At 47.5% G+C, this 26,764-nt stretch overlaps 1 protein-coding gene across 3 annotated transcripts in view; it reads left to right on the forward strand.

Moving 5' to 3' along the window:
- Window positions 1-1,303: 1,303 nt before the first annotated feature.
- The window catches only part of WDR91 (WD repeat domain 91), a 30,427-nt gene continuing 4,966 nt past the window's right edge, over window positions 1,304-26,764 (forward strand). For 2 of the 3 annotated variants that reach the window (XR_007723876.1, XR_007723877.1), the window contains exons 1-14: window positions 1,338-1,487; window positions 3,120-3,299; window positions 3,877-4,083; window positions 5,658-5,741; window positions 6,765-6,895; window positions 8,399-8,564; window positions 14,812-14,970; window positions 16,618-16,811; window positions 17,876-18,026; window positions 19,277-19,371; window positions 19,550-19,718; window positions 23,860-23,968; window positions 24,747-24,859; window positions 26,163-26,360. Coding sequence is in view for 1 of the 3 variants with exons in the window: in XM_050782389.1 (XP_050638346.1) it covers window positions 1,365-1,487; window positions 3,120-3,299; window positions 3,877-4,083; window positions 5,658-5,741; window positions 6,765-6,895; window positions 8,399-8,564; window positions 14,812-14,970; window positions 16,618-16,811; window positions 17,876-18,026; window positions 19,277-19,371; window positions 19,550-19,718; window positions 23,860-23,968; window positions 24,747-24,859; window positions 26,163-26,360 (2,079 nt within the window). In the remaining 2 variants the exon portion in view is untranslated. Of the gene's footprint in view, window positions 1,488-3,119; window positions 3,300-3,876; window positions 4,084-5,657; window positions 5,742-6,764; window positions 6,896-8,398; window positions 8,565-14,811; window positions 14,971-16,617; window positions 16,812-17,875; window positions 18,027-19,276; window positions 19,372-19,549; window positions 19,719-23,859; window positions 23,969-24,746; window positions 24,860-26,162; window positions 26,361-26,764 lie in introns of all 3 variants that reach the window. The other variant, XM_050782389.1, reaches the window with a different exon arrangement.

The following is a 26,764-nucleotide window of genomic DNA, read 5'->3' on the forward strand; positions in this document are numbered from 1 at the left end:
CTCTACATTGCTTATAATACTGAATACATTGTACATGTTATGTAAGTTGTTGTTAAGCTATATTTAATTTCTGTTTTTAAAAATGGCATTTTTTTTAAAAACTGAGACGGTGTCCTGCTCTGTCACCCAGGCTGGAGTGCAGTGGTGCAATCTCAGCTCACTGCAGCCTTGACCTCCTGGGCTCAAGTGATCCTGCTGCCTCAGGCTCCCAAGTAGCTGGGACCACAGGCTGCACCACCATGTCCGGCTAATTTATTTATTTATTTTTTGAGACAGAGTTTTGCTCTTGTTGCCCAGGCTGGTGTGCAATGGCGCGATTTTGGCTCACTGCAACCTCCGCCTTCTGGGTTCAAACGATTCTCCTGCTTCAGCCTCCTGAGTAGTTGGGATTACGGGCATGCGCCACCACGCCCGGCTAATCTTGTATTTTCAGTGGAGACAGGGTTTCTCCATGTTGGTCAGGCTGGTCTCGAACTCCCGACCTCAGGTGATCCGCCCGCCTCGGCCTCTCAAAGTGCTGTGATTACAGGCGTGAGCCACTGCGCCCGGATATTTTTTATTTTTGAAACTTTGGAAAAAATATTTTCAATCCTCGTTGGCTGAATCCGCGAATGCGGAACCCGAGGATGCAGAGATCCGACTGCATAGGAACTTGGTGTAGAATCCTACTGAATTTTAAAAATATACACACACATACCCTTTTTTTTTTTTTCCCACAAGAAACCAGGACTACAGCGCACATACACTCCTATGAAATTTGCCTATCCTAGCAGTGCATCTTGGCTATCTTGCTGTGTAGCCAATTCGTCTTACTAATGAAAGCAGGGCTTTGGGGGAGTTAGCGCTCCCTGAGGATACGTGTGGTTGTGGCTTCACGCAGGTCACTCCGCTCTAAGGGCTCCAGCTTCCTCCCTGTACGAGTAGGGCAGGGGACCGTGAACTCTGCGATGTAACGCCAACCAACAGGGCGCCGCACCCCCTGCCCGCCTCGTGACTACCTGGGATGTTCTTAAGGTCCAGTCTTGCTTGACTTGGGTGGCAGCCGCCACTTTCAGTAATTCAGACAAAGCCGCCGCCAGCTCCGCAAGGACCTCCCCTCGCCACCCCTCGGGCGGGGTGAGGATGACCGGAGCGGCCAGGCGGGGTGGGACTGGCTCAGGGGCGGGGCCTCGGGCGAGCCGGGGGCGTGGCGCCAGCAGAGGGGCGGGGCCTCAGGCTGAGGCGCCCGGTGCGCGCGGACTGGTAGGCCTGTCTCGTCGTGACGTGCTCGGCGCCCGCGCCGGGCCCCGCCCCATCCCTCCCAGGCCCCGCCCCTCCGTCGCTCCGTCCCTCGCCGCTGCACCCCTAAAGACGGTGGCGCTGCGATGGCGGAGGCCGTGGAGCGCACTGACGAGCTGGTCCGCGAGTACCTGCTCTTCCGCGGGTTCACGCACACACTGCGGCAGCTGGACGCCGAGATCAAGGCGGACAAGGAGAAGGGGTTCCGGGTGAGGGCCGGCGGGAGCGGCGCGGGCAGAGGCGGCCCGAGGGGGCCGGGGAGCGGGCTTCCCCCAGCACTGCCTCCGGGGCGGGAGCGGCGCTGTCACTCGCGCCGGGGCGCGGGAGACCTCAGCGCGTCCGACCCCAGCTTGACGGATGAGGAACTGAGGCCCTCAGACGGACAGGACCTGCCTGAAGCCGCCCCCCGAGTCAGGAGCGTCGCCGAAGCTGGAGCCCCGATGTCCCGGCTTCTGGTCCAGGGTTCTGTCTCCACTCCAGCCTCCTTGGCCAGGATGGCGATGAGGTTTTAGGAGCCGAGGTTAGGTAGATGGTTGCGTTTTGGCAACAGATATTCGTGTTGGCTTCCAATGGCAGTGGAAGCAAGGAAGTCTGCAGTTCAAAACGTTAGCTGTGTTCAAGTACCTGCGGTGTTTGTTTAAAATGGCCTCGTCAGGGACTCCTTGGCAGTTTTGCTTCTGTAGTTGTGGAAGACCTCATGGCACATTAGATAAACCCAAACTTCCCCTACTCTAAAATGATTTTGCATTGCGAGGTTCTTGGAATGTATCTGTGTGTGATTTGTATGTTTGTATGTACTGACTTCAATGAGAGGCAGTGAGCTAACAGCAAGAGCACTGGAGGGGAGTTAGGAGATCTGGTTTCCTGCCTGGCCAAGGTTAGTGGCTACTTAGTGGCAAAAGCAAATCATTCCAGCCCTCTGGGCCTCAGTGGCCTGATCTACAAGCTAGGGGCGTTGGATTGGTATTGATATCTAAACCTTTTTCCAGATTCTGTACTCTGCTGTAATTGCTCCTCACAAGGAGGTGACTTCCTTGGCTGACACTCTGAGCAGCTACCACGGCTTCGGTGGAACTCTGATGACTTGAAGGAGTCAGTCCGTGCACCTCCTTATGATCCTTGGTATCCAGGAATTGTGGAGATCCTCTCATACTCTCTTCTTTCCACCCCACCCCCTTTTTAAAAAATGTGAGGTAACTGAGACTACAGTTAAGCAACAATGCCGTTTTTTTTTTTTTTTTTTTTTTTTTTTGAGACAGAGTCTCACTCTGTCACTTAGGCTGGAGTGCAGTGGCACGATCTTGGCTCACTGCAACATCTGCCTCCTGGGTTCAAGCGATTCTCCTGCCTCAGCCTCTTGAGTAGCTGGGATTACAGGTGCACGCCACAACACCCGGCTAATTTTTGTATTTTTAGTAGAGTCGGAGTTTCACCATGTTGGCAAGGTTGGTCTCGAACTCCTGACCTCAGGTGATCCACCCGCCTCGGCCTCCCAAAATGCAGGGATTACAGGTGTGAGCCACGGTGCCTGGTCTGGCACTGCCAAATTGATCAAATAAGTCAGAGGCAGATCCAAGATCTCGAGCCAGATCTCTTACGTTCTGGGCCAGAGCCCTTTTACACCTGAAATTTCTGTGCTTGCTAGAGGGTCAAACCACTTCTCTAACTCAGAAAACTACTGAAAAACCGTTGCATTAGTATGTTTTGAAAATGTTATAGATTGCTAACTTACGAATTTTTTTTTACACCCAGAAGCCATGACAAGAGGAAAAAACTTTATCCATGGAGGGGAGAATTCCCTTCCGTCCCTTACCATCTTCTCCATCCATGTTTCTCACCAGGTGGATAAGATTGTGGACCAGCTGCAGCAGTTAATGCAGGTGTATGACTTGGCTGCCCTTCGGGATTATTGGAGCTACTTGGAGCGTCGACTCTTCAGCCGCTTGGAGGATATATACAGACCCACCATCCACAAGCTGAAAACCAGCCTGTTTCGCTTTTATCTTGTCTACACAATCCAGGTACCTGTTGATTCAGGGGTTCTGTTTCCCTTGATGGAAGGAGCTCTTTGATCCTGAAATAGATTTTCTTCCAGTTCCTAGAGAGGACTCTGTATGTGACTATGGGAAAGAGTGCAGCAGTTACAGTGCAATTATTTTTGGCTGTTTTCCTTCTTTTTTTTCCTTGCCGTCATCTGTAGATCATCTGACTTGTCTTCCCCATTCCTATTTCCTTTTTTATTCTAAGCACATAAGCTTAAAACAAAGGTGGTATTTTAAAGAATATAAGTAGCTGGGTTAAAGTTTGAGTAATAAAGATGATAGCTGACCTGGAGGAATGAGTCACTTAGTTATTTGAACATCAGCTAGGGATTAATTTTTAGGATGGGATTTATCATTAGAACTTCAGTTTAAACCAGCTTTGAAATGACAAGTTCCTTGAGAAAAGAGTGATGATTTCCTTTATATTATGGCATTTTATTTTGCCACTTACCTGGCAGGCTGATAGCCAAAGGTTGTCTGCTGTGCGGTGATGAAGAGTCTTACCTCTGGATTTCCGTCTCTTCTCCCTCCTTGCTACCTCCTTGTGTCTTGGCAGACAAACAGAAATGACAAGGCTCAGGAATTCTTTGCGAAGCAGGCTACAGAACTCCAGAACCAGGCTGAGTGGAAGGATTGGTTTGTCCTGCCCTTCCTGCCATCTCCGGACACCAACCCCACCTTTGCTACCTACTTTTCTCGACAGTGGGCCGACACCTTCATTGTGTCCCTGCACAACTTCCTGAGCGTCCTGTTTCAGTGCATGCATATCCTTTCAGTTGCCTGGGGCTGAGGACCCAGCCTGAGGCCCCTAGACCTCGGAATCAATAGCCCTGCTCTCCATACAGGCATTTCTTCTACAAAAATGCCCGGGGACCATTTTCATGGGTCATATGAGGGGACTGGACAAATTGTGGTTGTTTTTGTCAGTAAGCCAGGGAATCACGAATCTTAGTTCTGACACTGTGCTGCTGAAGTATTAGCTGGCGTGTGGGCAGGGACAGTGGTAGCAGTGGAGTGCTAGCACCGACTTTGTCAGCAGGCACTGGGGTTGGAAGGCAGCTGCTGCTTGGAGAAACTGGGCAGCCTTGAGAGTATCCTCTCTGTGCATGAAACATGTTCCAAGGGATATACCTTTGCTGGGATTAGGTACAGATGAGAAGACTTCTTGGGTTGGAACTTTTGCCTGCGTTAGTGTTTGAGTTATTGTCTCTAATAGTAACTTCAGTGTTCCTCGAGTTGCCAGAAAACACAGTAGCTTTAAGAATATATATGCGGATATTTGCGAGGGGGAATGAATGAGAATGCAGGTAAATAATTTATGGCCTACCAAACGTATAAGCCAGAGCTCCCGAGGCCATCGTTCATACTGTCTAGGCTGGAAATTTAGAGGAGGAGAAGGGAGTCTGGCTTGAATGGGGCTGGCTGGTGAGGCACTGATAAATTTGGGTGTTTAGAGGCCCACCCATGGGCGGGCATTTTGGCCTCTGGGAGGAACACTTTGTGGTGGAGGTGGGAAGGGCACCTTTCTGTGGGCACCTTTCTGTGCCACAGATGAGTGTGAATTCCACCCTTGCCAGAGCTGCTTTGTTTCCTCCCCCTTGCTCCCTCCCTTCATCCTGAGGGCTCTCCAGTTAGTCTCGTGGGCCCTCCAGTGAAATCGAAACTGTCACTCAAAGTCTTTTCAGTGGTCCTCAAACTAGGTTACACACATACGGGCTCCAGTCCTCTTTCCAGTTCTGAGGCCCTGTCTGCTCTGTGCTCCTCCTAACTGAGGCTGCCTGAAGCAGTGGAGAAGGGCTAGTATCGCAAGCTAGATTGTGGTGGTTCTTGGGGCGGCCATGCCATCTGCAGAAAGCTTTCTCTTCTCAGTCCAAACCTTTGCCAGGGAGAGGCTCAATCTGGGAGGCGAAGCCAAGTGACTGGTCTTTTCTGCCTCACTGGCTGTATTCTTGTGGAGCCACTGGCCTCCAGGGCTGCTTTTAGCTGAATGTACTGACCTCCCTAAAGCTCAGACTGGCTTCGAAGTTCACTGGATACTAGCTGTTTGCTGCTGGTATTTGAGAGAAAATGCTTAGATTTGGATTTATGTCCCCTCTGTGGGCTGGCCAGGCAGATGGTCGTGTGTCTGTGAGTCTGTCCGAATGAAATGAGGCCAGACCTAGAGAAAGTGTTGGAGACAAGGGAGCGACTATTTCATTAAGCCCACAAGAGCCCACGGCACCGCTCCTGTACTCTGTTCTCTGTGTCCCTGTGTCTCATGTGTTTTACTGATGTGTCAAAGGTTTGGGAAGGAGTTTTAAACATTTCACGGGCTGGCTTATTCTTTAACTTTGTGCACCAGTCCCTGTGATCCTGAACTTTGATGCGGAGTGTCAGAGGACTAACCAGATTCAAGAAGAAAATGAAGTTCTGCGTCAGAAGGTTTGTTCTGAATAGGCTTGTTCCTGGGGAAGTACTTCTGCTTTTTGTGTGTAAAATTAGGTAGTGGCAGTGGAAGACTATATTAATCAGCTTTTCACTGCCACTACCTAATTTCTCAGATGGAAATGAGTTACCAGAAAGTCAGTATTGGGAATTTGGAGAGTAACAGTCTCTCAAAACCAGAGGTGAGATTCATATTTTAAGTCAGATATATAGCATGAACAATATAGTAACAGTAATTAACTTTTAAGGAGAAAAAGACTATATGCATCCATGCCACCTTATAACTAACTTGTTTTCGTATGTCTGTTTCATCTTTCCACATATAGCTATATATGTGTATGTATATATACACATATGTAAACTATACGTATATGTATATATGTAAACGATATATGTAAACTATATATATACACACACACACATAGATATATAGTTTACAACCCAGATATAATTTAGTTGTTCCTACTCAGCTATATGCTTCTCTAGTTTGGTAAAACAGTAGAGCCAGGGGACCCACATTTGCCTGTACATTTTGCCTGAGGAACATTTCTCTTTCCTGAAATTAAGATCTCTATAGGTAATATTGTTAGGAAAAGGAAGATTATAGGCTGTTTAGGTTATGGGGTTTAAGATTCTTGGGTTTTGAGGTGTGTGTATATGTAATTTTCTTCAGGCAAAAGGTTAAAAACGCTGTAATTCATTAAATTTTTTTTCCCATTCCAAAGAGCAAAGCAGGATGGGTGGAGCTATTTTTCTCAGTGAGTCTAGGAGGAAGCAAGTCAAATGATTAAAAAGAAAATGGGTTTTGGATTTCTAATGGTTTTTGGTTTTCTCACCTCATTGTTCAGTGACAGCAGTCACTTTTCCTAGTCTGCAGTGAGCAGAGTGAGATGGGCCCCTTGATGCTGAGGCGGGTGGCACTCAGACCAGTGGGCTTGGATGCAATGTGTCTAGATATCTTCCTCCGCAGAGGGAAGGTTAGGTGAGATCATTGGCTAACTCAGCCCTACCCCTGTGTAGCTTTTTGCATTGCAAGCTGAAATCCACCGACTAAAGAAAGAGGAGCAACAGCCAGAAGAGGAAGAGGCCTTGGTCCAACACAAATTGCCTCTTTATGTCTCCAACATGGACCGCCTGGGGGACTCGGAACTGTGAGTGTGTGTGACGGCCCTCTCCTTTTCTCTGCCCTCTGTGCTCTCAGCCCCACCATTCCCTCTGATCTTGCCTTGCCTGTAGCCTTCTGTGCCTGCTGAAGGAGAATTGCGGAAGAGCCTCCTGGCACACACTGCTCTTGCTTGAGAGCTTTATTTTTATTTTTAGAGATGGAGTCTCGCTCTGTCGCCCAGGCTAGAGTGCCGTGGCACAACATTGGCTCAAAGCAACCTCTGCCTCCTGGGTTCGAGAGACTCTCCTGCCTCACCTCCCAAGCAGCTGGGATTACAAGTGCATGCCACCATGCCTGGCTAATTTTTGTTGTATTTTTGGTAGAGATGGGATTTCATCATATTGGCCAGGCTAGTCTCAAACTCCTGACCTCAAGTGATCCACCTGCCTTGGCCTCCCAAAGTGCTGGGATTACAGGCATGAGCCACCACGTCCAGCCTTGCTTCAGAGCTTTATGAGTAAGGTCCCCATGGCCTCAAAAGTCCTCTAGGAGTTCTGAGCCTCCAAGCCTGTGGCTGTGCCTAGAGCTGGGGAACTGCACAGCTCTGCCAACTCTACGTCCAGATATGTGTAGCCTGGATAAATAAAAACACAACCACTGTGGTAAAGTCTTGGGAAGGTTTTGTGCATTGGAAGGAGCATCTCATGTATGGAAAGATTGATAACCACAGGTTGGATGCATTCCTCAGTAGAAGCATGCACCTCTCTGATGGTTTAAAGAGGAAGGCAGATTAGAGAGAGGTATTTGACCTTCAGAAACAGCCAGTTAAAGCAGAAGCCCCAGCTGGTGATAATAATAGTAGTGGTTGAAGAAACAGAGGTACACACAGGTGAGGAAGATAGTGATTGGTGAGTCATGATGCAAACCCAGGCAGCCGGATTCCAGACCTCCACATAACCAAGTACTGCACCAGATGACATAGCTCTGGTGGTGGAGCCAGTGCTTTCAGATGGAAATAAAATGCAAGCCAAATATGTAATTTAACTTTTTTAGTAGCTATGTTAAAAAAAAAAACAAAAAAACAACAAGATGAATTTTAGTTATATATTTTATTTGGCCTAGTATATTCAAAACATCATTTCAATATGTAATGGATATAAACAAAATGTTAATGAGCTATGTTATACTTCTTTTCATGCCAAGTCTTTGAATTCCAGTGTGAATTTTACATCTCTAGCACATCTTGATTTGGACTAACCACTTTTCATGTGCTCAGTAGCACACGTGACCAGTGGCTATCGGACAAGACAGCTCTGAGTTTACTGTGACCCTCAAAGAAGAGCCACAGACTTCACCCTTGTAACAGATAAGCTGCTGGCTCCCTTTGTACCAAAAAATGATACCAAGGATAATACCACCTTAAAGCCCAGCCTCCTGGACCTGACCCAGGCCTGGTCACTTAATATCATCCATAGCCCGGGAGGTCTATGTTCTTGGTTTTCCACATCCCGTTTCAGCCCTCTGACCCTGTGGTGTGTTTGCTGACCAGTGCCATGGTGTGCAGCCAAAGGAATGCCTCCCTCTCCCAGTCACCTCGCGTGGGCTTCCTGTCCTCGCTGCTGCCTCAGAGTAAGAAGAGCCCCTCAAGGTTGTCACCTGCCCAGGGCCCTCCTCAAGCTCAGAGCTCGGCCAAGAAAGAGTCCTTCGGTGGTCAGGTAAGCACAAGTCCTGCCTCTCTAACTGTGGCCAAGAAGCCCCTGACGACTGCCTGTGCTTCCAGACCTCCTGGTCAAGTGTAGACTTATTTGCCCTCCCTTTAGGACTGATTTCTTGGGCATGTTGATGAGATTCTAAATTGACATCTCATTACCTTTCTTTCCCCTTCCCTGCCTTTACTCTCAGAAAGTGATGGTTCTGCAGGATGAGAATCTAGATAAGACTGTAGCGGAGCAACTGGGAGGAGAAGGAGGAAAATCCACCGAATGCGTTCTGGCTCCCCGCTCCATCTTCACCTGTGGCTAGACTGCAGGCACTGTGGTGTTTGAGATGCTAGGTAGATGCTTGTGCACTGATGAAGGCAGTGCCAGACCTCACACCCCGGTCTCCTGACCCAAGGGATTGCCTTCCCCTGCCTGCACTCCTGTGCCAGTTCTCTGAAGTCTGTGATGCTTCCTGGGTGAAGTAGTAGATCGGATGACAGGAAGCAGGCTTTGAAGAGTCTCCCTCTTTTCTCATAAATTTCCTATGAACTCATGAGGGCTTATGACTGTGTTTTGGTGGCTCAAGTGTGGGTTCAGGCAATTAGAATTTTGAATTTTTGGTGATACAAAAATAGTGTTTGGCTAAAGAGTAAATCAAGAATTACCTCTGAATCCATGCATTTTGCCTACAAGTTGGTATTTGCTGATTCTGCAAAGGATTTTCACTATTTCTTACTTTTATGGAAAACTGCAAGTGGATTTTTTTTTTATGTCAGCTTACGTCCCAAACGGCCAAGGGTCCTACTGACTAGTTTAACTAACAGACAGTGTCAGAATTCATTACTTTCAGAAATGCCTGCAGACTGTTTATTGCTTGCATAGGGACACTTTCTCTTTGAGTGCATTATTAGTTGCAGTCATAGTCTGTGGCTTCTTCTCTTACCAGCCTTGGCGTGAGACCAGTTGCAAGTGGCACGTTAGTTTGGGGCTGCTTGCTGTACCCAGGGAGGTAGGGGTCTGCCTCAGGCTGCCATTGGAATATAGCACTTGGGCTGGGTATTGTTGAGCTGGAGACACTGAGCAGGACACTGGATCAGAAAGAGCATGGGCTTTGGGGCCAGGCAACTTTACGTTTAGCTCTGGCTCCTCGTTTTTCATTGGTGCTCAGATTGCTTAAACTCACCCCAGTTTGCTTGGGATGATAATAATAGTATTTACTCCCCAGGGAAGGATGAATTGAGTGGCTAGAAGAAGAGTGCTTGGCAGAGGGTCAGCACTCAGTAAACGTTGGTAGTAGAAGTTATATTCCTGCAGGCCCTGGCCTACGTTAGTTCTGAGACCTAAAGTGCCATTAATGCAAAAAAAACTATAATCTTAGCAGCCATGAGGGTTCAGGCAGTTAAAACTCAATCATGGTTACTCCTATGAATATTTTTCTGAAATTCAAATCTTAAAGTTAGAATTCCAGTTCTGTGGAATGTGGCCGAGTAAGCTGTACTGCTTGCTTTCTGGATCTCTCACTGTGCAACATTTTATAAGTTTAATAAGTGACATGTGGAATGTTGAGTCCTTTGAAATGAGCTTGAAATTATGAAATTCAATTTCATTAACTTGAAAGAAAACATAGAGACAGCTTCTGTGGGAGTAAGCTGTGGCCATACTGTATGTGGTTTGGAACTGTGTGTCACATGGTGAGGTTGAAATGAGATTGGAAATTACTTGTGCAGTTTACAGCTAAGCAATGGGGATAAGAATGTGTGATTTGCAGTAAAACATGCCTTACCTTTCCTCTAAAATATAATGGAACAAAGATTGGGTCACTGTGTGGTATGTTAACAGAGCAGTTTGTAGTTCTTCAGTGAAGATGAAAGATATCTCTAATCTAAAAAACCCAATAGTCAGGTCACTTGTTTTTTATTAGTGGTAGATGAGTTAGATTCAGCATTAATGTTTCACTTCTAAAAATAACTAGTAGATTTGAGGTTCAAGAAAATCACAGAATTTTAGAGTTAGAGGGAAGCTCGAAGGTCATCTGGCCCACCTTCTGCTGAGTATAGGAGTACACTGTCTGGATTGATTGCCTCCTAAGATGCAGTGCTCACTGCTTGTCAAAGCAGGAACATATGCATGTTAGAAAGCTATTAGAAGAAACTTCTTTATGACTTTTCCTCACGGATCTTAGCTTAGCCCTTTGGAGCTACATAGAATAATAAGGCTTATTGTATAGAATGATTCTTCCTATGTTTTCCATGCTAAGCACTCTTGTTCATCCTCCCTTCAACTCCCACCTCAACTGTTTGTCCCTATGGCATGATTTCCCCTCACATCCTGGGCCCCCTGCTCTGGGGGGACATTCTAATGTTTCAATCCCACTATTACAATTAATGCCCAAATTTGAGTGTACGATTCCAGATGCTCTCTCACAGATACTAAATGCACGGCATGGAAGGATCACTTCCTGCCATTTTGATGATATACTGCTTTGAACTCAGTACACAATGGCATTGGTTTTTAAATAAGCCACATTGCTTTATTAGTGTAGATTAAACATGTCATCTTTTTTCCTTGCTACTACCACACCAGAGCCCTTCTTTTTTTTGTACTGTTAAAGAATAAGCACACACACAAAAAATAGGCTGTATTTTATTGTTAAATTAGCAATATTGTAAAAATGATTAGACTTTCCTATCTTAAATATAATTTATAGAGAGCGTTGTAAATTTTGCTCACATCAGCATTTTGTCTGCTTGTAATTGGTTGCTGTACCCGTTGTCATTATTACTGAAACGTTCATAGCATTATTCTTGTAAAATAGATGGCAAAATAAATGCAAAATAGATTGCTTTTATATTGAAAGCCTGGCAAATACTCTCCAGGCTTTCAATATGAGTCTGGAGGCAATTTTTTTTTTTTTTTTTTGTGGTAATAACTGCAAAACTACACTTCCCAAGCCCTTCTAGGATCTCTAATTACAATAGCCAGGGAAGGCACATCCATAGCAGGCTTGCCTGGGCTGCTGCTTGGCTCACACAGCCTGTAGTTTGTACTCCATCCTTCCCGCCAGCGATAATTCTGCTCCTTTTACACCCACTTGGTGAGCCGTGGAAATTACCTCATTATAGAGATAATCTTTAATCGGCTGTAATGTAAGGCAAGCAAAGCATCCACAAACTTCTGTGTTTGTGACTCTTATTAGTGTCAAATTACCTCCCAGTTACTGAGAAGTAAGTGGTCACAACCACTGCCCTGAAGGTTTTTCCCAAGGATCTTGACAGGAAGGGGAAAGCCTGTCTTTCTTTCTGGGATTTCTGTGGTATGAGGGCCTGTTTTCTGGGTAACTTTGTTTAGCTTCAGGTGAGAACAAATTACTGGAACTTGTTTCCTGCTCCCTCTGGATGGCTGCCATCCTGGTAAGCTCTGTGAGGCTCTGGAATCCCTCCTGACCTACTCAGTCCACCGGAAATTAATGGGTATCAACTTATGTCTATCTCCAGAGTGAGAAGGTCAAATGATAAGACAGAGGTTACCATGTCTCTCTTGAACTGTAGGAGTCAGGTAGATTATGACAGAATATACTTTAGACTATTGGGATGTTCTATTATTTGAAGCCAGCAGTTAAAGACTATTATGAGGGTTGCACTTAAAATGAAATAAAACTTTCAATTAACAGTTACTTCATCTGTCCATCAGTCCATCCATTTGTCTATTTAGCCAGTCATGAATGAGTGCCCAGCTTATGCGAGGTGTGATGCTGGGTGCTAAGGTTACAAAGATGTGTAAGGTAGAGTCACAGTAGTAGAAGCTTCCAGAAGGGTGCGAGCTTCTCTTTGTGCAAGTGTCATTGTCCAGAGAGTACACAGTTCTGCTGACGTCTTTCATTCTCTCCAGCTCTTTACCCATACGCAAGTGCTTGGCCATAATTGTATGGATTTGTTTGAAGGTAATGACTTACATTGCATTGTGACTTTACCCCTTTTTCCTTTGTTTTGTCTTGTTTTTTGTTTTTTTTTTTAGCTTTTTATTTCTGAAAAATTAACAGTTGTCAGTAAGCCTTCACTTGTTATGTACATTTGTGGCTAGACACAAATTGGCCTTCACCTACTTATTAAAAAGTTTTGTGGACAATCGCATTCACCAGCTTTTAATATATTACTATCTTCTTCTTCTTCTTCAGTGACTAACATAGATTTAAGGAGAAAGGAGAACTTCTCTCTCCTCTTCTTTAAGGAAAATCTGATAGGTCATGCTTAGGTCCATCACTCTCTTGGCATAAACTGCCCTATCATTGTAAAGGCAGTTCTTCTCTGTACCAGATGCCTTCCTTGCTATCTTGACTTGCGAAGGAAGTATTACCTTTGTACTTCTCAGTGTTTTATTGTTTGCTCTTGCTGGGGAAGTGTTACAAGTGGCTTTCAAATCAGCGAGAGGAATTTGAAATCACCTCCTTCCATCAATATTCACCAATTGAATTGAGCACTCTTTACTGTTGCTGAAAAAGGAAAAGACACCATTTATCCAGTGGAGGGGCTGAATAAGGCAGGAAGGGGCCCATAAAGTGCCTGTCTCCCTCTGTAACAGTTCCCACCTTTGTTCCCAAGGCAGAGTCCCCCTGTGACCCATGTACAGCGTGGCATACATGTAGCAGTGCAGAATGTGGCAGTGGCACCTCCTGGACTGTGATGTGACTGCTCGGTGTTTGCATTTTCAGTGATTTGTTCTTATGGGGGTTTCAGAGCCTTGTCTTGAAACAGGACACGACACAACTGCCTACCACCTCCCCAGATCTTAGCCTTGACAGCCAACTCCAACAGGCCACCTCCCCACTCCATCTCTCTGAAACTCTCTGAGGAGTGGACACTACCTCTCCGTGGCTTTTGTCCTCCCAGGACCCATACACAATTGTTATTGACACAGTTCTAATACTTGGAATTAAATGTGTTTGTGGCGGATTGAGACAGGTTTACCACCTTTTCTTGATTCACGGAAGTACTTGGAGTTTATAAACAGGCCAAAAATAGCAAATACCCTGCAGGTTAGCCATGGATTGGTTCCAGGTAAGCTAATAGTCCTTTAAAATTTTCTTTCTTAACTGTTCCCATGGCTGCAGGATTCCAAGGACTCCATGTTAATCATTTTAAATTGTTTACTGTTGACATAAAAAATAACAAGTAGAAGAACTGGAAAGCAGTAGGTAGACTTTGATTGAGTTTCTTCTCTTCACTTAGGGCTTGTGTAGAAATGGTTTCTCAAGAAGACTGGTCTCAAACCTGAGTGGCTGTTTGCATTCATATCTCTTGGCTAAAAGTGTAAAAACTGAGGGTGAGGGTGTTTGAGCATCACAATTTGTGGGTATACACCCGGAAAAAGAAAGCCCTGCACAACAGTCTGGAAAGGTGCGGGGTGGCAGCTCCTTTTAAGAGTTTCTAGATTAAGAATAGAGACTTCTTCTGTCTATATGCGTGGGGTGGGGATGATCAAATTCATTCCCTCTTGTTATAACTTAGTTGACCCTATCACTCTTGTTATGAAAAGGAGCCAGAAAATACCAGTTTATTTCCTGTCCGATTTATCTTTCTTAATGTTCCTTGGGTTTTTAACAATTTCGGTTAGAATTTCTGGTTTTCTAGTAATCATTTTAAAACATCTCAGTATTTGTTAATATTAGCTGCTTTAGTCCACACTTGGCCCAAAACAAGAGAGGGTACTGTGTTCCATTTCCCTCCAGAGGCGATTGCTTGTTGCATAAATAATTTTTAGATTGCCCAAAAATATTGTTGCTTATAAATGTGTATAACACCAAGCATAGGCCCCGGCTTTCCTTAGTCATCACTTAGTAAGTGCTGGCTCTTCCCCCTCAACTAGACTAAATTGTTCCGATTAGATCAAGATGACATCTCCCTCCAGATGAGAGATACTGCAGGATGAGGATTGCAGGTGACCTGTCCTCTTAACAGGTAGAGGACAGAAAGGAGGAGGTCATAGCAGGGGCTATGACCTTACCTACCTAGTTAAGCCAACACCATTTTAACCACCTGCCCCCAACCCACCGTGCCCCCACCACCACCCCCCTGCCCTGCCCACTGCCTCCCCCCTGTGTCCCCTCCTGCCCACTGCCTCCCCGCCCCCCGCCTGCCCAGGGCTGACCTTACCTGGGAGCTGTAGGGTAGAGGAGCCACTCCCTGGTTCTTGCTGCTTTCCTGGCATGCTTATCATGGCCTAGGCAGATGGGAAGAGACTTCACAGCCAGCTTCTTTTCCTCTAGGGCACGAAGGGAAAGGACCCGATGTCAGGAACCAAGGATGGGAAGAGCCTTCTCAGCGGGCTGGCCACTGGGGAGTCCGGCTGGTCACAGCACCGGCAGCGGCGCCTGCAGGACCATGGCAAGGAGAGGAAGGAGCTTTTCTCCACAACCACTTCCCAGGTATGGGGTTGTCCTGAACACCCCTGGGGACACTCACGCAGCTACTGAGGAGCAATGTGGAGGGCCTCCTCTTCTCTCCTCTGAGTCTGCTGCTGTGCGGAGTGTGCTTTTGCCTAATTGGTTTTAATGGCTTGTATTTTCGTTGTTTGGGTTCATCATTTGCCTGGCTCTTCTGTGGTCCATTTCTCCCGTGCGCATTTCCCTAAGTAGGGGCCGGAAAATACAGGCCTCTGGAAGTGCTCCCAGAAGATGACTTCTGTGATTAAGCTGGCTTGGGAACCTTTGCATACTCATCCTTCCCTTAGGTTAATTGTACTTAGCAGCCTGTCCTGGGCTCCTGGAGACCTGGTTCCCTCGGTTCACCCAGTCACTCAGACTTGCTTGGTCACAGGATTCCTTTCTCTTGTGCTGCCTGAGGCCCAGCTGCCTGCATTGCTGCACTGAGGGTCATGTGCCCACACAGTGGGAGGCTGTGGCCCAGGCCCTTCTGTGCTGAGCCCTGGGCTCTGGGGACTCCCCTCATTGGCCAGTGTGGGCCATGGCCTGCTCTTTGTGGCATTACAGCTCCTTCTGCTTCTGCCAGATACTCCTGATTGATGGCAAAGTCTAAGGTGTTTACTGGTTCTCTTGCTCAAGTCACCTTCTTGACCATTTATCTCATAACTGAGGCTATTTGCCTGTTTTAAAGGCATTTCCTCATTAACAGCCCACTACTGTGGTGACAACGGACCCTTAAGGCTCAGATTATAAGTTCTGGCATTTCAAGATTCAAGATGTGCTTGGGGGCCAGCCACAGCCCCATAAGGTCTGAAGATCCTCTGTTATTATTTTTTATTGTTGAACTCCTCATCCAGCCTCTCTGAGGAAGCACTTGCAGGAGCATCCGGACCCCAGGGCTGGTAGAGAGTGCCCTGGCCGATGCCCCCAGCCTGGATTGTGTCTGGGTGAGCACCAGATGGTAGCCAGCACCTGCTGCCCCAGGGATGCAGAGACTGGGCAGCTTTGAACCCCCAGCGGCCCTTGGGTCTCTGTCTTTTTTACTGGCCAGTTGTGTCTGTTTCTTAGTTTCTCAGTGCCCACCTTTCAGGAGGGCTGGTGGGCCTAGGGGTGCACTGGAAAGGGGCCGGGCTTACCTGTCACCCACCCAGCTTCATATCCAGTTTCTCCCCCTTGCCAGCCGTATGACTTTGGGCAAGAGATTTGCCTTCTCTTTCAGTCTTTTAGTTTCCACAGCTGTAAAATAGGGAAAATAATAGCATCTCTGTTCGAGGAGGACTAAATGAGAGAAATCTGTAAAATGCTCAGTGTGGTGTGTGGCCTGCACCACACATCCTCCCCCCTGGCCTGTTGTCCAGGCAGATGTGTGTCCTGGGTCCCATCAGCTGTGTCACAGAGAGGCCACAGCCCCCTTTCCTTCAGCGGGGCCTGTGTGGAGCGAAGTCTCCAGGAAGGGGCTGTCAGGGGGGCAGGCCCTGCACCCTCCCGGGGTGAGTTAAGCACTACCCTCGCAGGTCAGAGCTCTCCTCTCCTCTCTAATTACCGAGAGCCCCGCAAAATGCTGCGGCCTAGGCCTAGTCCCCCTGTGGTGTATGCCCTGGTGTGGGGGACCCTTTCCTGGCTGACTTGTCCCCGCCCTGCTTGTGACAGTGTGCAGAGAAGAAACCAGAAGCCAGTGGCCCAGAGGCCGAGCCCTGCCCAGAGCTCCACACGGAGCCAGTGGAGCCACTGACTCGGGCATCCTCGGCAGGCCCTGAGGGTGGAGGAGTCCGCCCCGAGCAGCCCTTTATTGTGCTGGGACAGGAGGAGTACGGGGAACACCACTCATCCATCATGCACTGCAGGTAGGTTGGGCCTGGGGCCAAGGAAACCCTGGGAAGCTCAGATTTTCAGGCAGCACACGTGGAGGTGTGGCCAGCAGGAGATGGCAGAGAATGGGGGCTTGGACGAGGGCCACAGTCATGGCTAAAGAGTCATGGGAGTTGCTTGGAGCTGCCAGTGGACTGGTCAGCCCATCTGCCCTTTGGGTTTTTTTTTGTTTTTTTTTTTTTGAGACAGAGTCTTGCTTTGTCGCCTAGTCTGGAGTGCAATGGCACGATCTTGGCTCACTGCAACCTTGCCCTCCCAGGCTCAAGCGATTCTTGTGCCTCAGCCCCGCAAGTAGCTAGGACTACAGATGCCTGCCACCACACCCATCTAATTTTTATATTTGTAGTAGAGACAGGGTTTCACCATGGTCAAGCCTGGTCTTGAACTTCCCGACTTCAAGTGATGGGCCCATCTCAGCCTCCCAAAATGCTGGTATTACAGGCGTAAGCCACCACACCCGGCCTCTCTGCCCTTTCTAATTGTGTTTTTCTCAGTTTTAGGAACAATTTACCCTACTTTAGCCCCCCAAACTCACTCAATTTTAATTTGCTTTATGTTGGTACTTTTAGGTAAATACCTGATTTGTAATTTACCATTTGTAAGTTTTTACTTAAGCACAGTAAAAACCTTTCAAGAACAAACCCTAGTGGGGCATAATTTTCAGCTGGTAGATGGGTTTCTCGTTTTGACAGCCCTGACAGCTCTTGGGGCCCTTGGGCTGTTCTGGAGTGTGAGTCTGGAGGCTCTAAATCTCCAGAGACTGCAAGTGGCCCCAGGGCAGGGCCCTGCAACTCTTGCTCACTGCTCTTTGCCCAGAGTTGACCAAAAGGTCCACACATGGTTGGCACTTAATAAGTATTTCTTAGACAAACAAATGAATGAATATTTCCGGAAGTAGTCTATACCAGTCTTTTGAATGTAGACCTCTAGGGATTGTTTTTTAAAAACAGGAAGTCAGGAAAGCGATCATCTTGGCATTAGCGGAAGAGGATGGGGACAGAGAAGCCAGCTGACAGGCCTCCCTTTTCTCTCATCTCAGAGTGGATTGCTCTGGGAGGAGAGTCGCCAGCTTAGACGTAGATGGGGTCATCAAAGTGTGGTCCTTCAACCCCATCATGCAGACCAAAGCGTCCTCCATTTCCAAATCGCCGCTGCTGTCTTTGGAATGGGCCACCAAACGGGACAGACTGGTGAGTAATGGTGGCCTGTGGGGCCTGCTTTGCTGGCTCAGTGGAGGAATTCCCCAGGGTTCTCCACCAGCTGAGTCAAGACAGCCAAGCCAGTTCCCCTCCCTTCTCTCCATTATTGGGGATTCAGGGACACACATCCAGGACTGGCCAGAAGGCTCCTGTTGTGGGAAGGCAGTGAGGTTACCAAATTGACATTGAAATGAGCTGCAGGGGGCCTGGAACACACGGCTTCTTCCTGTCTGTGGTGGTCTGCCCTGGCGACCACCTGCCAGACTGCTGTCCCCCCATCTGTCTGTGTTTCCAGCTGCAGTTTCAGTGGGCGCCCTCCCGTGCCAGGCCCCATGGGAAGTGGCTTCCGCTGGTGAGGGGCTGGTGTTCTGTTTTGTGGTTGCCATGGGTGTTATTGTCCCCAGGAATAGTACAGTGTTCTTCCTTCTGGATTTTAGATTTGAGATAGGACTTGTAGTTAAGGAGGTAAGATTGACTTGCTGTTTTTTCTTTTACCTCATTTGTGGGGATCATACCACATAGCCCAAGATGCAAACCCTGTTTTTCTATAATTTTTGGCAGCTGAAGGGATTACCCTCATGGATGAGGACCTCAGGGCTTGCCCTGTGCCAGCGCCAGTTTGCCAAGTGAATGCCAAGGTCACACTCTACCTAATATTCCTGGGAGACACCCTCAGACCTGGGCTGCTTCTGGCACTTTCCTCTGGCACTATTATTATCTTTGAAGCTTTTCACCAAATAAGTCACAAGTTCCTGAATGCAGGGATAGCCCCTTTTATTTTTTTTCTGGAGGTCTTTATAGACCCAGAGCCAGAGCTGTCCCCTGAAAAGGCAAATGGGAGTCACCCAGGCTCCGTGGCAGTCGAAGCCAGTATGCTGGGAGGGGTGCTGGGCAGACCAAGAGTGGGAAGGAAGGGTTCCAACAGCTGGGGTTTCAAACTGAAGAAAGGGAGGATCAGAGGGCCTCATTCACCAGCCGGAACAGATGTGTCCAAGGTGACACGTCTCTCCCATTCCACAGATACTTTTTGTGGTTTTGCTTAAAGTTCAAGGTCAGCTCTCATGTCTTTGTTTAATTTTGAAATGAGGCTCATTTTAGCCAGATTTCCCCCGAACTGCCTGGATGCGTAGAGGAGGGGCCTCACCCCCGCAGCCTGCCCAGCCTCGCCCCCTCTGGAGATCCTCCCTGACTCAGCCTCACTCCATGCTATCCTTCCCACCTCACGCCCCTTGTCGTTCCAGCTCTTGCTGGGCAGTGGTGTGGGGACGGTGCGTCTCTATGACACGGAAGCCAAGAAGAATCTCTGTGAAATCAATATCAACGACGACATGCCCAGGTGAGCTTGAACCCACCCCCCACCATCAAGGCCGCAGGCTGCCAAGTGTGGTCCGCGGGGCTAGGCCTTTCCCGAGCCTTGTGCCCCATCTCCTGTGCAGGATCCAGCCTCAGGACCAGAGTGCACCCTCCCTCTGTGGGCAGGTGGAGGGTCTGACCCAGGCCCATGTGTGTTGCAGAATCCTGTCTCTTGCGTGCAGCCCCAACGGGGCCTCTTTCGTCTGTTCGGCTGCAGCTCCGAGCCTCACTTCCCAGGTGGACTTCTCAGCACCAGACATCGGCAGCAAGGGCATGAACCAGGTTCCTGGCAGGCTGCTGCTGTGGGACACAAAAACCATGAAGCAGCAGGTACGGGCCTGCCCTGTGGCTCTCTCTGGGGCCAGGCACACACTCTGCATTCCCTTGGGTTTCTGAAGAGCCTCTTCCCTCTTTTTGCTTTGGTCTCCTCAGATTTTTAATAAAGTTTTAAGTGTTGAAAAGTAGTGTACTCCAACTGGGCAGATTGTTAGTGACATGTCATTCAGAATTGTGCCACAAACTTAGGAGCCGCACAGAACCTACCAGAGGGCCCCTGTGGTTGATTTTTTAGGAGAGGACTCGTGTCTCCCTTTGACATCCTGTTAACTTAGAATTGTATGAGAATTATAGCAGCAGCAGCCAGCAGTAGCAAGGACACATGCAGATTCATAAGAAGCAAGGTGACCAGACAGCCTGTGAACTTGCTCCCAGGGGACCTGGGCACCACCTTGGAGCCGAGGACCCCTTCCTTCAAGACAGTAATAGATGCTGTAGCTGCCACCCTGAGCCCCAGAGAGACTGAATGATGCTAAACTCACCTTCCAAGGCAGTGCTACTTCTTATTAAAATGATTTGTTTCACTGCTCACAAGTCATATGGCCTTTATGTTGAACACATTGTTTCCTAATGCTGCTGGAAACTCCTACTTTCAGTTGGTTCCTGTTCCAGATGTTCAGTTTGTTCTGTTCTGCATCTGCCTGTAGAAGTGCTCTGTGTTCCCTTTGGGTCTCTCAGACCTCTCAGGCCTGTCAGGGTCACACCCGAATTCTTGACCTCCACCCCTTGCCACATCCATCCCTCCCCTCATAATTTTCCTTACTTTGGCAAATGTGCCTCATCTAGAAATTTGGGATCTTGGCCGGGCGCAGTTGCTCATGCCTGTAATCCCAGCACTTTGGGAAGCTGAGGCAGGTGGATTGCTTGAGGCCAGGAGTTCAAGTCCAGCCTGGGCAATGTAGTGAGCCCTTGTCTCTACAAAAAATTTAAAAATTAACCGGGTGTGGTGGTGCTCACTTGTAGTCCCAGCTACTTGGCAGGCTGAGGCAGGAGGATTGCTTGAGCCTGGGAGGTGGAGGCTGCAGTGAGCTGATGTGGTGCCACTGCATTCCAGCCTGGGTGACAGAGTGAGACCCTGTCTCAAACAAAACAAAACAAAACAAAAATTAGGGTTCTTCCCAGACCTGTCCTTTTCCCTCTGCTCACACAGTCCATCCATAAGCAAATGCTGCCAGTGTGTTTCCAGTCTGACCACTTCTCTGCATTTCCAGGGACATACTCTAGACCTATCTCTTGTGCCCCTCTCTGCCCACTGTCCTCTCTACCGGTTTAATTCAATTCCTCTTAGTTCGTAGCATCTTGTATTTTCCTCCAAAGCTCTCATTACAATTTGTAATTATGTGTTTACTTTTGATTTTCAAGTTTTAATTAAACATTGAATACATACAAAAGCATATTGAAATCATAGGTGTATAGTATAATGAGAAGAAAAGCAGTACAGTGAGCACCCGCAGACCCATCACAGTTTATAGAGAGCATCACCAATACTTTTAACTCTTGTGTAGCCCTTCCCAATCTTGGTCTTTTTCCCTTCCAGAAAGAACCCGTCTTGATTTTGTCATACTGATGTCTTTTTTTTTTTTTTGAGACGGAGTCTTGCTCTGTCACCCAGGCTAGAATGCAGTGGCACAATCTCGGCTCACCACAACCTCTACCTCCTGAGTTCAAGCAATTCTTCTGCCTCAACCTCCCAAGTAGCTGGGATTACAGGCACCCAACACCACATCCAGCTAATTTTTTTGTATTTTTAGTAGAAATGGGTTTCACCATGTTGGCCAGTCTCGAACTCTTGACCTCAGGTGATCCACCCACCTCAGCTTCCCAAAGTGCTAGGATTACAGGCATGAGCCACTGTACTCTACCTGCCTTACATTTTAAAAATTACTTTACCATGTTATTACATATCCCTAAACAACCAAATTTTTGTTTTGTGTGTTTTCTGACTCCATATAAATAGAACCACAGTGTATGCGTTTTTCTAGAATAGCTTCTTGTATTCCAGGCTGAACACTGCTTCCCTTGTGACTTGCTTCATCCTCTGGCTGCCTTTGCTGAGACCGGGACATTACCTCTCCATGTAATTGGCATTCCTTTGTTGTCTTTTCTCTCTGGCTGCTTTTAAAATCTTCTTCTCTGGCTCTCTGGGTGTGGATTTTCTGGTTTTTAAGTTTTAAAATTTATTTTTTTAAAGTTCTGCTTGGGATTTGTTTTCTGAATCAGAGGATTTATGTCTTTGTTCAATTCTGGAAAATTCTCAGTCATCATTTTTTCCAGTATTGCGGTTCTCTGATCATCTCTTGCCTTCTGAACCTCCCATTCCATATGTGTTAGAACTTGCCTCTTCCTCTTTTTTGTTTCACTTTGCGGCATTCTTGATAAGAGTTTCTTCAGATCTATCAGTTTGCTAATCTCTCCTCTACTATCCCTAGTCTTCTGTTTCATCTATTTATTAGGATGGTAATTTAAATTATTGTATTTCTCATTTTTAGAGGCTCAGCTTCACTTTTTAAAACCTGCTTTGTTGTGTTTATAGTCTCTCATTTTTACCCATATTTTCATTTTTTTTTTTTTTTTTTTTGAGACGGAGTCTCACGCTGTTGTCCAGGCTGGAGTGCAGTGGCGCGATCTCGGCTCACTGCAAGCTCCGCCTCCTGGGTTCACGCCATTCTCCTGCCTCAGCCTCCTGAGTAGCTGGGACTACAGGCGCCCGCCACCGCGCCCGGCTAATTTTTTGTATTTTTAGTAGAGACGGGGTTTCACTGTGGTCTCGATCTCCTGACCTTGTGATCCGCCCGCCTCGGCCTCCCAAAGTGCTGGGATTACAGGCTTGAGCCACCGCGCCCGGCCTACCCATATTTTCAATTCCTTATTTTATTTTGTTGAACAATTGAATGTGCTTGTATGTTGTGCGTTATAAATCTAATGTCTAAAGGTTTTGGGTCTAATTCTGCTCTGTTTCTGTGGGTGCTGGCTCCTTTTGCCTTATTTTCCTGTTTCTTATGAATTGTGATCATGGTGTTTCTTGGGCTAGTATCTCTGAGAGTATTTTGAGGTTTGGGTTGGAGGTACATTTCTTTGGATTTGCATTAGTTTTTGCCAGGTTCCTCCCATGTCAGGGCTAGTTTGTGGTTATGAATTTACAGGGAGGTAAGTTTTCTTGTTATCTCTGTGAAGTAGGTTTATTTCTAGTTCATTCCTGCACTGAAGGTATAGCTCTTTGGAGTCCCAGCTCCGTGTGACGCTTTCTTTTTTTATTTTATTTTTTCTTTTTCTTTTTTTTTTTGATTATACTTTAAGTTCTAGGGTACATGTGCACAATGTGCAGGTTTGTTACATATGTGCGGTTTCTTATCACCTGACCTTGGGCAGGTCACACATTGTTGTCTCCAGGCTCCTGAGCTCTTCATGGGAAGCAGAATGGGAACTTGAGTCACCTGGATCTGATTAATGCCCCATAATGAAAGGCAGCTTTGGAGTGCGCTAGTTCTGTGCATTCTTGCTTTCTCTTAGTTTTGGCCCTAGAGGATTCTTTTATTTGCCAGCTCAGTACTCTGTGTGTATTTTAAATAACATTCTATCTTGCATTTTTAATTTCAGGAGGATTATTTAGGGTTCCCAGGGTTCCATATTGTTTGAAATGATAATGTTCATTCATTATGTAATTAATAGACCTTATGTTCTATGAGGTGGTTTTGTTTGCTACTATATTTCTAAGTGTTTCTGTGGGGAGCCATAGGGCAGGTTTATTAGTGTTGTCTGTCATCAAAGGTGGTTGATGAAGTGTTATTTTCTGAGAGCAATAAGACTTTTCAATGAGAATTTGCTTGGAATGCATTCTGGTGAAGTGTAGGCTGCTAAGATATGTATTATTTATTTTATAATGGAGCAAGCATGGATTATTATCTATCTATGGAAACCAGAATAGGCACAGAGACCTTGTTCTCAAAAGAGCACAGAAGGTCCCTGGCACAGCACTTTGGCAAAGGCTCAGATCTTTCTGATTACGTGAATTTCCAGATTACATAAGGGAGGAGCTGGTGGAAAACCCAGTCTGGGGCACCTGTCTGCATTGGAATAAGCAGCATGCCTGGGCTGAGTGAAGATTGCTACTGGCATTTTTGTTTTGTTTCAATAGCTCCAGTTCTCCCTGGATCCAGAACCCATTGCTATCAACTGTACAGCCTTCAATCACAATGGGAACCTGCTGGTCACAGGGGCAGCTGATGGCGTCATCCGGCTGTTTGGTATGCAAGTGTGCTCATAGCAATCCTTGATATCTCCTTAGATGTCCCAGGCATTTTTTTTTTTGCCAATGTTGGATTTTTTTTGCCAGCTGGGCCAGAGGCTTTTGCAAAACCCTGACTTCAGATGCTTGTACTAGAGCTTAACTTTGGTCAGTGTTTTCAAAACACCCGCCATAATAGACATGGGAGGGGGTGGAGCTCAGCGGTCCTTGAGTCTTGAGTTGTTCCATCTGAGTCCTTGTCACCCATGTGAAATACAGGAGGGCACACAAGAGTACTGCCATCCTACCCACTTGCTGTGGGTAGTTCCTTCTCAAAAGCGTCAGAACAGTGCTCCTTAACCAGAGGCGTACATCAGAATCACCTGGCATGCTGTGCACAAATCCTCAGGTTGGGTTCTGTCCCCAGGAGACATCCCCAGAGCCTGGGCTGGGGAAAGGCAACTGTATCTTTAAGGGATTCCCAGGGCGCCCATGGGGAAGTTACAGAGGGTAGTTTCTTGGGTGTCTTGCTAGACTTAGGGCTCTCCAGATGAGCTCCCCCCAGGGAGTCCTGGGCCTCGCTTCTGACCTGGTGAAAGAAGCTGCCTCTGAGGCTCAGAAGCAGCCTGACATCTTGGGCAGGGGCAGCTTTATGGTGCTCACTGGGTCCTGGGTGCCTGCCATTGGCCTCAGAACGGCTGTCAGCCTGAGTAGAGGGTGAGGGGCCTCCTGCTGCAGGCAGACGCCTTCTTCAGAGCCCTGGCCAGGATGTGAGTGACGGTGTCTCATTGCCTCAGACATGCAGCAGCACGAGTGCGCGATGAGCTGGAGGGCCCACTACGGGGAGGTCTACTCTGTGGAGTTCAGCTATGATGAGAACACCGTGTACAGCATCGGCGAGGACGGGAAGGTAGGCAGCCACAGGATTCAGATAAGAGAGCACTGGGATGACATGTGGGCCGGCTGCGGGTTGTGGTCATACCTGTTATTAGCTCTGCCACCTGGGGCCTCTTTTTGCAGCTTTGTTATCTGTAGAATAGGGATAAACTAGTAATTCGTCTTACAATCTTTGTGAGGTTTCAGTGAGTTCAGCGGGAGTTGGCTCTCCTTATGAAAGGAAATACCAAAAATGACTCATCTTACCATAGATGGATCTGTGGGGTCTGGATTTAGGGCTGAGTTTGCTTTGATGGGCTTGGTAACGAGTGGTCCCAGGACCACTCATGGATGTGTAGAGTTTGCTGAGTGGCTGGGGACAGCTTCTTAGATGCCTACAGACCCCAGCAGAGCCCAGAGATGTAAGAAGGAAGCCAGAAAAAAAGGAAAAGTAAATGCCCCTGGTAGATTCCCTCTGTGGAGGGTTAGGAACTACGGATAGTGACCACCTCAGAAGGGGAGCTGGCAGGGGCAGAGGTGGGAGAAGGACGCCATTTCCATGTGTGCCTGCCTGGACCTTTTGGATTGGACACTGTCTTTTTATCTCTTGAAAGGAGTAACTACAAAATAAATTCTTCATTTGAAAAGTTTGGGAAAGGACTTTGACATTAAAGCTCGACTTCTTTCTTATGTGGGATGCTCAGTGAAGAGGTGGTCACAGCCAAGTAACCTGTCCATGGGGTAGGCTAAGGGATGATGTCTGCTGTGGTAAGGAGCTGAGTTTATAATGGCATCGCCCAGTGTTCAATCAATTGTATGCCTGAAACACTGGAAATATATGTGGAATGTGTCCTCTGTACCTTGTTCCTAGGACAGAAAAATCTAGTTGGGTTCTAACTCTGATGATGATAATAATAACAACAACAACAACAACAATAATAATAATAATAATAATAATAATAGGTCACTTGAAGCATTCCTCCTACTTGAGAGACCAGGGATCCAGGCAAAGCCACTTGCTGTCCCTTTTCCTCTCCTAGGGTCAGGCCAGAGGGAAAGAGAAGGGTTGGACTTTGATGTGAGGTTGCTGCCTCTTTTTCTAGATTTTCTTCCCTAAAAAATGCTTAAATCATGTTGGCCAGAGATAGGACTTGTAGACCTGTCACCTGCTTTTCTGCCTCTGGCACTTGAAAGGCTCTTCAAGGAGGTCAGCATTGTGGCTGGGGGAGGTGGGCCGCCCTCTCCAGCCTCTGCTCTGGGGTGGGTTCTTGCTCTTCCTTGAGGCCTGCATTGGCCGGCTCTGCTGAGAGCACCCTGCTTGTGCCCTGTGATTGCAGTTCATCCAGTGGAACATCCACAAGAGTGGCCTCAAGGTATCCGAGTACAGCCTGCCCTCAGACGCCACGGGCCCCTTTGTGCTATCTGGATACAGCGGCTACAAGCAGGTTCAAGTCCCCAGGGGCCGACTCTTCGCTTTTGACTCGGAGGGCAATTACATGCTGACATGTTCTGCCACAGGCGGCATCATCTACAAGGTAACTGGTGGTTGGGGGTGGGAGGTGGTGGTATCGTGGTGGGCAGGGATTCCTCCCTGGAGGTCTGGGCCATGTCCGCTGAGCGTGGCTCTCTGTCCCCGAGCTGCATGGCTGTGGAGATGCCTTTGACAAAGGATAGGCAGCGCCTAGAGCGGGGGTGTCCAATCCTTTGCCTTCCCCGGGCCATGTTGGAAGAAGAAGAATTGTCTTGGGCCAAATCTTCACACTTCTTCTTAGTGTTAGTGGGCTAACACTAGTGATAGCTGTTGAGCTAAAAAAAAAAAAATCGCAAAAAAAATCTCATAATGTACTTACAACACAAATTTGTGTCGGGCCTCATTCAAAGCCATCCTGGGCTGCATGTGGCCCGCAGGCTGCAGGGTGGACAAGCTTGGCCTAGAGCC

This window comes from Macaca thibetana, chromosome 3 (genome assembly GCF_024542745.1).
Source record: "Macaca thibetana thibetana isolate TM-01 chromosome 3, ASM2454274v1, whole genome shotgun sequence".
NCBI classification, from domain to species: domain Eukaryota; kingdom Metazoa; phylum Chordata; class Mammalia; order Primates; family Cercopithecidae; genus Macaca; species Macaca thibetana.